The sequence below is a fragment of the Boleophthalmus pectinirostris genome, unplaced genomic scaffold, assembly GCF_026225935.1.
Source record: "Boleophthalmus pectinirostris isolate CB_2022bp ecotype Guang Dong unplaced genomic scaffold, ASM2622593v1 HiC_scaffold_13, whole genome shotgun sequence".
Taxonomy (NCBI): Eukaryota; Metazoa; Chordata; class Actinopteri; order Gobiiformes; family Gobiidae; genus Boleophthalmus; species Boleophthalmus pectinirostris.
The window spans coordinates 23406841-23416900 of record NW_026571036.1 but is presented as its reverse complement, the minus strand read 5'-3'; the positions used below and the strand labels follow the sequence as shown (position 1 = coordinate 23416900).

Genomic DNA, 10060 nt, shown 5'->3' with positions numbered 1-10060 from the left:
ATGTGGTAAGCGTTAACACCCCCTGCTTAACCTATTCTAACTACCATGTACAAGTAACTGATCAATACTGGGGAATAACCCCATTAAGAAATGAGTAACAAATCATTAGTTGAGTATGTGGGTTAAGAATTTGATAAATTTGGGTGTAACAATGCTTTTACATATTTAAAGTTGATGAGTAGTAATGAATTAGTAATGATTTACTAATGATGACCAAAGACATTAAATAATGTATTTACTAATGATTAAATCACATAAAAAAATTAAGAGGTAAGTGTGTACAAATGATTAACCAGTGTGTTAAATAATGCTTAACAAATGGCTGTAAGATGACTTCTTCACCATGGACAAAGCATTAACATATACATCTATAAATGATTAACTGATGAGAAATAATTAAGAGTTAACAGTTTACTAATGATTAACAAATGTATAAAATAATGCTTAATAAATGCTTAAAAAGAAGGAGTTATTATAAAGTGCTACCAATTACCTCATGTGCAATCGTAATTTTGGCACACACAAAGCTTAGAGTTTCAATGCTTTTTAATCAAGTTCATAAACATTTTCACTTTTCACTTCCTTTTGCACAATCAGGAAAAATTACCCCAAAAAATTCTAAAGTTGGGTTGATTTCCAAAAATGTTGATAAAAGAAAAACTGATTTCATCTTTGTGAGGCGCCCATGACTGAAGTTTCCGTATTTCGATTGCCTCTTTAATCCAGCGACGATGTTTCTTTTCCTCTGTCCCAATGATGTTTGCTCCATCTCAGTCCATAATGTGCTTCTCTCTTTTACAGTGGGTCCAGTCAAGTGGTAACGGAGGGAAACAGGAGCAGATTTTTGACATTCAAATGTCTCTTATTCAGAAACTAGAGGGACTATTGACATAAGTAAAGTATCAGAATGTAGGAAAGAGTTAACACTCCAACAGGGTAAAGTTAAACCTGTGATATTCTTTCAAGTTGTTGACAAAAAATTTTAAAAACTCATATGTCGGTAACAGAGGGAATTAAATATGCAGCACTTTTTGGGCAATAAATCCAAACAGTGATAACTCTTGGTTCTCACTTACATATCCTTAACAAACTGGTTTGAATATTTGCTTCATATAGTTTTCTACCATATGGTACAAGATTAGGTTGAAAAACCTCTTACTTTTTGACTCATGAGATTTTTTATTAAGAAAGGTCATGGTAACGGAGGGAAAAGTAACGGAGGGAAAATTGTGCAAACAAGTAGAAGGTGCAGGATTTTACATCATTTGTCAGTTTTTTCTTCCAAATACTTTAATATTACTTCAAAATGAAAAGAAACTATTTCTATAAAATATGTCAGTCCTTCCAAGCTAATTTTTATCATTTTAAATATATTTTTTTGAAAAATCATGTATCTTCATCAACAGTTCAAAGATGGAATAACACAAGATATGATGAAATACATCCATTTATTTACATGATTTGCAGGTCTTTGAAATTTGGGAAATAATTTTTGTTCCATGTTTCATACATGGTCTGTTTAAAACTTTAGAACCAAAAATGGTACAGAAAAAAGGTCAACAGTTTCAGAAACTAGACTACATATGTATCTGTTCAATACATTTTTATATCAGATCAATTAACTTGAATTTTTGGCCTTGTTGTTTACTTCTGCTTGACCGGGGCCCCCCAGTTTTTAATTTTGGCCTCTGTGAATTTGAGTTTGACTCTCCTGATGTACATCATTCATGCAGTATTATCTATTTTAATCTTGTTGTTGTTATGTAATCATATGCAAATGTGATCATGTGAAAGCGCTTTGGAACCTCTGTTGTCATGGTAACGCAGTGGGAGTTCTTTGTGAGGTTCCGTGGAAAAGTGTGTAAAGGGTCACAGCACATTCCAGTCTCCAGTCAGAACCACAGGCCTGAAGATGAGTGAGCAGAGCGAGAGCAGCGTCCAGAGCGTCCAGAGCGTCCAGAGGGACGCTGTGCTCCTCGTACAACACCAAAGATTTCTCGTGCACAAACCCATCCTCATTGACTCCAGCCAGGTTTTTAGGTAAGTGACAGGAACAAAACGATGTGCGGTCAGGATTCACCAGAACAAAAGAGAATTTTTGAGCGTCTTTATAAACGGACACTTCCATCTGACGTTATGGACGGACGAATGAAATGTGCAGGAGCTGAGGCTCCAGAGACACAAGAGACATGAGACTTTCCACTGCAAACGTCCAAACACACACGATCAGCCAGAACATCACGACCAGACGAGCCCTGTCCACTGTCCTGTGTCCTCTGACCTCGACCGTCACAGAGGACAAGTCTAAAACCTCTGACCTCGACCGTCACAAGAGTCTAAACGACCTCGACCGTCACAGAGGACAAGTCAAAAACCTCTGACCTCGACCGTCACAGAGGACAAGTCTAAAACCTCTGACCTCGACCGTCACAGAGGACAAGTCTAAAACCTCTGAGCACAGACTCTGTCCACACGTCTCACCTGTCATGTCTCTTCACAACTCACTTCTGCCAAAACACTTTTAGGAAACTTGTCCTCAAACATCTGTCCTCAAACATCTGTCCTCAAACATCTGTCCTCAAATACATGACCCTCAAACACTTCTTTTTAAAAATGGTTCTCAAACATCTGTCTACAAATACTTGTTCTCAAATGTATTATTTTTTTTAAATTCACATAAATCCAGGAGAAACAACTGAAGTGTTGTGAATCAAATCTCAAAGATCCAAAGTCACATCTGGAGACATTTTTGCTCAGCTCTTGCTTCTTCTGCTCCGACATCTGACTGAAGTGTGTTTTTGTTTTTTAGAGCCATGTTTGAACGCTGGGACCATCACGATGATAAAGTCTTCACAGTCGGTGGAATCTCTCCTGAGACCATGTCCCTGGTGCTCGAGTGGATCTACACCAAGTCCATTGTCCTGCGCGCGGAGACAGTCCAGGACCTTCTGTTGGCTGCTGACATGCTGCTGCTGGACCAGCTCGTCCTGCTCTGCTTCCAGTTCATGGAGGAGAACATGAGCCCAGAAAACTGCATCGGCATCTGGAAGTTCTCGGATGTCGTGCTGTCCAGCAAAACTCGGGATTTGGCCCGGAGGTTCATCCTGAGGAACTTTGAGGAGGTGATGGACTGTGAGGAGTATCAGGATCTCACTGGAGAAGAGCTGAGTGGGTTTATAGAAAGTGACCAACTCCACGCCAAAGACGAGACGGTGGTTTTTAAGGCTATTGTGCACTGGACCAACCACAACGTCCAGGAACGCAGAGAGCATTTTCCACAACTGCTGTCAAAGGTGAGTTACCAGTCGTGTATTTTACTTCTGTGGGGTTTTCACTGTTCACACATCGCATATTTACATCACCACGTCAACTTTTATTGTTTTGAAAAGGCTATAATTGCCCAAAACAACATATCCACATGTTTTATAACCTTCACTTTTGTTTTTGACGCTCTGAGTGTGGCCCCAGAGAGAGATCGCTAAATGACTGAAACATGCGTGGATGACTCTAAAACTTCTTCAGGCAGGTTTTTGATGAGGGAATAAAGTTATAAACATGGTAGAAAGCTCCAAAAGTAGATTTTACATCATCCTCCTTCTTTAAACTTTTCACACCAAGATAATATTTGTGTTTCTGAGTCTCACCGGTTTTAAACAAAGATTATACGAGGATTATAGATCGAAAATTAGACTAAACCACAGGAGTTACAAATATTTAGCACCGTATTTGATTTTCACAGTTTTCCAGATGTGAAAAACAGAACTAGTTTGCAGTGAGTCAAAGTTATTCTTACTTACCTTTCGCATTCTGAGCCCAAATTATTCACCACAATGAGTTTTTAAACACTTTTCACAACTCTCACATCCCAGAGAGTTTCATAAATACACAAAAGCGGGACACACAAAACAACACACTACGACTTCACAAACCTGATGTGATGTGCAGTAGTTTCATTAGTGGGATGAACTCTGATTGTGTTGTGATAAAAGGCGACATGGAGATCTAAATATGTTCTGTGTTAAAAGTTAATCCCCCATAGAATCAAACAGCCGCTTTAATCTCAAATGAAAGTACAAACTCTACTGTACTGTGTCCTAAACGTTGCTCTTTTGTCTCTTTCAGGTTCGTTTCGCTGAGATTTCGTGCAACTTCATACATGACAACATTCTCAATAACCCCCTGGTGAACAACATCTCCTGTTTATCCATAATGACAAACGCCTTGGACACCATCTCTGAACTTCTCATCAACCCCGGCGCCCTGCACCGCCTGCACCGCCCCCGACTCCCTGAAGCCGTCCTCTTGGCCGTTGGAGGCTTGAGCAGCTGGAAAGCCACCAATCAAATCGAAGCGTACGACTACAAGGTCGATCGCTGGGTTCACATCATGAACTCCGAGAGGCCCAGAGCGTACCACGGCTGTGTGTTCCTCGACGGCTCGCTCTATTGTGTCGGAGGATTTGACCGACGGGAGTATTTTAACAGCGGGCGGCGTCTGGACCTGGCGACCAACACCTGGCACGAGATGCCCCCCATGAACCACAGACGCTGCTACGTGAGCGTGGCGGTGCTGAACGGCCTCATTTATGCCATGGGCGGCTTCGACGGGAACACGAAGCTCAACACGGCCGAAGTGTTTGACCCCCAGACCCGCTGCTGGTCCCTGATCACCCCCATGAACGAGCAGAGGAGCAGCGCCAAATGTGCCGCTCTGAACGGAAAGGTACGTGCACAGAGAAATATGAGAACAATCGTTAACTCTTCTTTGAATGGTTTTAATGAAACACACTTCATTCATAAAGAACAAAAAACAAACTTCTGAGGAACACGTGTCCTGCTCCAGGACACAGATATTGTAGAAGCAGCTCTCGAGGGAAAATAAGTCCACTGTGTACTGCCTGAATCTAATTATAAAACGTTGTATTGACCGATAATCAGGAAGTCCAGATTAGCATGCTAGTGGTCGTTAGTTTAACTGTCACAGCCAAACTCTGTTTTGATGTCTGAAAGTTGTGACAAGTGTTTATAAACTCACTATTGCGAATAATGAGGACGCTCTGATCACAGAAGGTGAGTGAGGAAAAACTTTGGAGCAAACGGTTTAAAACAAACTAGTTTTGTTTTAAGACGGAATAAATCAGGTACAGAGACTTTAATGACACTCTAACCCCTCAAGGAGCTACAAAGCCCCAATCATTCTTAATAAACTGTTGGTTCATTAGGTGTAGTTATTACACTTAATTACAGTGATACAGAAAATACATTTAATAAAAAAAAGTTTCATTTATTCATTTATTTCATTTATTTATAACCTTTAACCTTTGTGTGTTGTGCAGATCTACATATGTGGAGGCTTCGACGGCTCTCGGTGTCTGCAGACGGCCGAGTGCTACAGCCCCGAAACAAACCAGTGGAGCTTTATCGCTCCCATGACGACCAGACGCATCGGGCTCAGTGTCACCGCCTACGACAACAGCATCTATGCGGTAAGTGCAGAACTACAAACACAACTGAGCCCCAGAGCCTTCAGCTGCAGACAGAGACACGTCCAAGTGTGTCTCATCTCAGTTTATGGACAGACCAGGCCTCATGTGAAGCTCACAACCTCCAGAACTCCCTCCCTGAGCTGCAGAGGCTGCACTAGCACTGACTCAGGATGGTGCAGGTGCTGGGTTTAGGTCGAGACCGTTCAGATCAGAGACATTTTAGGTGTAAAATACTGGATTTCAGCTTTGAACCTGGCAACACAAAAGAGAGAGTCATGTGAGGCTCATTCTGCTTTCTGATTGGATAATTGACTTGAACCAAAACACCAAATTATAAAAACCTGACTTTATGTTTTTGATATTAAGAACAAATCAGTGTTGCAGTTGTTTTCAGTAAAAAACATGTTTATCTCATTTATTTATTTACAGAATTTAACATAAAAATCTTACATACAATTCCTTTAAATCTTGTACCTTTTTATATTTTCGTAGACTCACTCTAAGATTGTTTGGAATGACGTGACATTATTCTCTTGTCCTAACATGTGGGCTCTGTGTGTAGGTCGGGGGTTTTGACGGGACTAAACGCCTCCGCAGCGTGGAAGTCTACAGTCCACGCTCCGACTCCTGGAAGGAGGTGGCGCCCATGAACACCGCACGCAGTTACTTTGGCATCGCCGTCTTAAATAACCGGATCTTCGCTGTGGGCGGATACGACGGCTTCACCACCTTCTGTGTGGAGGCGTACGACCCCCTAGTGGACAGCTGGAGTGAGGTCTGTGACATGGACATCGCCAGGAGCGGCTTAAACTGCTGCGTCATCTCCGACCTTCCCAACATGTCCGACTACACCTTCTCCAGACACGCTCTTCCTCTGCTCTACGTAGAGACAGACGACGACGACGAGGAGTTTGAGGACGCCACATAAACACACCCTAAAGTATGGAGTAAGAAAGCTGTCAAAAATATTCATGCGCATAAAATTGAAATCCGTGCGTATTTGGTAAATCCGGTGCAATTTGGCTGTAGGTGCGCATAAAATATATATAAAAATATTTGTAAACTCTTAAATGAGTCCAGTCGTACATAAAATAAATTGTATTTTATCCATCAGAATACGAACTGAAAAATTACGACGTCAAGAATTACAATCACGAAATGAAAATTTACGATTACACTTTCATCAGTACGAAAACAAATTCACAGACGGAATTGGCCAACTGGCTCCACTATGTTATCTAACATATAGGTGCAATTTCCCGTTCAAAGGAGCTGTTTCTACACAATATTACACAGCAGCGTTCGGTTCCCGAATTCAAGACATTTTTACAATAGATTTCAATTAACCCACTTGTTGGTCGCTGTTGTAGCTTCTTGTGCTATTACTCTGTTTTTACTCTGCTACAAACTTGAGCATGTGCAGTCTTGATCTTGATCGATGTTTCTTCTGCTTGATGAATAATGTCTGTGAAGTGATGACGTATTTTTGACATTAAAATTTCGTCTGTGAATTCGTTTTCGTACTGATGAAAGTGTAATCGTAAATTTTCATTTCGTGATTGTAATTCTTGACGTTGTAATTTTTCAATTTGTATTCTGATGGATAAAATACACACAATATATTTTATGTACGACTGGACTGGTTTACAAATATTTATTTTATGCGCAACTACAACCAAATATGCACGGATTTACCAAATATGCATGGATTTCTGTTCTATGCGCACAAATATTTATGACAGCTTTCTTACTCCATACTAAACCCCCAGAGCAAACACCAGGCCTGGGGGAGTCTAAATAAATAATATAAGCATCCAAAATACTGAGTTATTGTTTCATGAGTAAAAGACGGGGAAGTAAACGGACCAGTGTGTTTTCAACCAGAGGAAATACAAGAGTCAGTTTTCTGTGTAACTGTCACAAACAGCCCATTGGTGATTCATGAGAGGATCATTCACACAGGCACTTTAATCCACTTTGCACTTTATCATTTTTACATTGCACTTTAATAACTCGGAGCACTTAGAACATTTGCTCATTTGCACATAAGACAATGTTGCACAGGCACAGACCCAATGCAACAAACAGTTAGAGTTCACATGTGAACTGCCAGCTATTAAATTACCTCATGTGCAATCGTAATTTTGGCACACACAAAGCTTAGAGTTTCAATGCTTTTTAATCAAGTTCATAAACATTTTCACTTTTCACTTCCTTTTGCACAATCAGGAAAAATTACCCCAAAAAATTCTAAAGTTGGGTTGATTTCCAAAAATGTTGATAAAAGAAAAACTGATTTCATCTTTGTGAGGCGCCCATGACTGAAGTTTCCGTATTTCGATTGCCTCTTTAATCCACGACGATGTTTCTTTCCTCTGTCCCAATGATGTTTGCTCCATCTCAGTCCATAATGTGCTTCTCTCTTTACAGGGGTCCAGTCAAGTGGTAACGGAGGGAAACAGGAGCAGATTTTTGACATTCAAATGTCTCTTATTCAGAAACTAGAGGGACTATTGACATAAGTAAAGTATCAGAATGTAGGAAAGAGTTACACTCCAACAGGGTCAAGTTAAACCTGTGATATTCTTTCAAGTTGTTGACAAAAAATTTTAAAAACTCATATGTCGGTAACAGAGGGAATGAAATATGCAGCACTTTTTGGGCAATAAATCCAAACAGTGATAACTCTTGGTTCTCACTTACATATCCTTAACAAACTGGTTTGAATATTTGCTTCATATAGTTTTCTACCATATGGTACAAGATTAGGTTGAAAAACCTCTTACTTTTTGACTCATGAGATTTTTTATTAAGAAAGGTCATGGTAACGGAGGGAAAAGTAACGGAGGGAAAAATTGTGCAAACAAGTAGAAGGTGCAGGATTTTACATCATTTGTCAGTTTTTTTCTTCCAAAATACTTTAATATTACTTCAAAATGAAAGGAAACTATTTCTATAAAAATATGTCAGTCCTTCCAAGCAAATTTTTATCATTTTAAATAATTTTTTTTGAAAAAATCATGTATCTTCATCAACAGTTCAAAGATGGAATAACACACAAGATATGATGAAATACATCCATTTATTTACATGATTTGCAGGTCTTTGAAATTTGGGAAATAATTTTGTTCCATGTTTCATACATGGTCTGTTTAAAACATATGGAACTTTAGAACCAAAAATGGTACAGAAAAAAGGTCAACAGTTTCATAAACTAGAGTACATATGTATCTGTTCAATACATTTTTATATCAGATGCATTAACTTGAATTTTTGGCCTTGTTGTTTACTTCTGCTTGACCGGGGCCCCCAGTTTTTAATTTTGGCCTCTGTGAATTTGAGTTTGACTCTCCTGATGTACATCATTCATGCAGTATTATTATAATCTTGTTTTGTTATTAATCATATGAAATGTGATCATGTGAAAGCGCTTGAACCTCTTTGTCATGAACGCAGTGATTTTTGTGGGTTGTGGAAAAGTGTGTAAGGGTCACAGCACATTCCAGTCTCCAGTCAGAACCACAGGCTGAAGATGAGTGAGCAGGTGAGAGCAGCGTCCAGAGGTCCAGAGCGTCAGAGGGACGCTTGCTCCTCGACAACACCAAAATTTCTCGTGCACAAACCCATCCTCATTGACTCAGCAGGTTTTTATTAAGTGGACAGGAACAAAACGATGTGCGGTCAGGATTCACCAGAAAAAAAGAATTTAGAGCGTCTTTATAAACGGACACTTCCATCTGACGTTATGGAGGACGAATGAATGTGCAGGGCGAGGCTCCAGAGACACAAGAGACACGAGATTTTCACTGCAAACATCCAAACACACACATCAGCCAGAAATCATGACAGACGAGCCTGTCCATGTCCTGTGTCCTCTGACCTCGACCTCACAGAGGACAAGTCTAAAACCTCTGACCTCGACCGTCACAGAGGAACAAAACCTCGTGACTGATCGACCGTCACAAGGACAAGTCTAAAACCTCTGAGCAGACTTGTCCACACGTCTCACCTGTCATGTCTCTTACACTCACTTCTGCCAAAAACTTTTAGAAAAACTTTGTCCTCAAATATCTGTTCAACAGAAATTCTGTCCTAAATACATGACCCTCAAACACTTCTTTTTAAAATGGTTTCAAACATCTGTCTACAAATACTTTTTCAAATTATTTATTTTTAAATTCACATAATCCAGGAAAACAACTGAAGTTTGTGAAATCAAATCTCAAAGATCCAAATCACATCTGGAGACATTTTTGCTCAGCTCTTGCTTCTTCTGCTCCGACATCTGACTGAAGTGTGTTTTTGTTTTTAGAGCCATGTTTGAACGCTGGGACCATCACGATGATAAAGTCTTCCAGTCGGTGGAATCTCTCTGAGACATGTCCCTGTTGCTCGAGTGATCTACACCAAGTCATTGGTCCTGCGGGGAGACAGTCCAGACCTTTTTGGCTGCTGACATGCTGTGGACCAGCTCGTCTGCTCTGCTTCAGTTCATGGAGGAGAACATGAGCCCAGAAAAACTGCATCGGCATCTGAAGTTTCTCGGTGTCGTCTGTCCAGCAAAACTCGGGATTT

The 10060-nt window shown here is 40.2% G+C and overlaps 1 protein-coding gene across 1 annotated transcript; it reads left to right on the top strand.

The window, feature by feature from the left end:
• Positions 1-1479: 1479 nt before the first annotated feature.
• Positions 1480-6435, top strand: LOC129407718 (kelch-like protein 10). The gene is made up of 5 exons (XM_055149697.1): positions 1480-2040; positions 2810-3293; positions 4123-4722; positions 5336-5485; positions 6048-6435. Exons 1-5 carry the CDS (start codon positions 1913-1915, stop codon positions 6411-6413), a joined length of 1728 nt encoding a protein of 575 aa, XP_055005672.1. The 5' UTR covers positions 1480-1912; the 3' UTR covers positions 6414-6435.
• The last annotated feature ends 3625 nt before the right edge of the window (positions 6436-10060 follow it).

Excerpts from the sequence above, each read along its gene's own strand:
- LOC129407718 (XM_055149697.1), top strand. The coding sequence starts at position 1,913 with ATGAGTGAGCAGAGCGAGAGCAGCGTCCAGAGCGTCCAGAGCGTCCAG. Across the intron at positions 2,041-2,809 it reads GACTCCAGCCAGGTTTTTAG|AGCCATGTTTGAACGCTGGG; the intron begins GTAAGTGACAGG and ends TTTGTTTTTTAG. Across the intron at positions 4,723-5,335 it reads GTGCCGCTCTGAACGGAAAG|ATCTACATATGTGGAGGCTT; the intron begins GTACGTGCACAG and ends TGTGTTGTGCAG.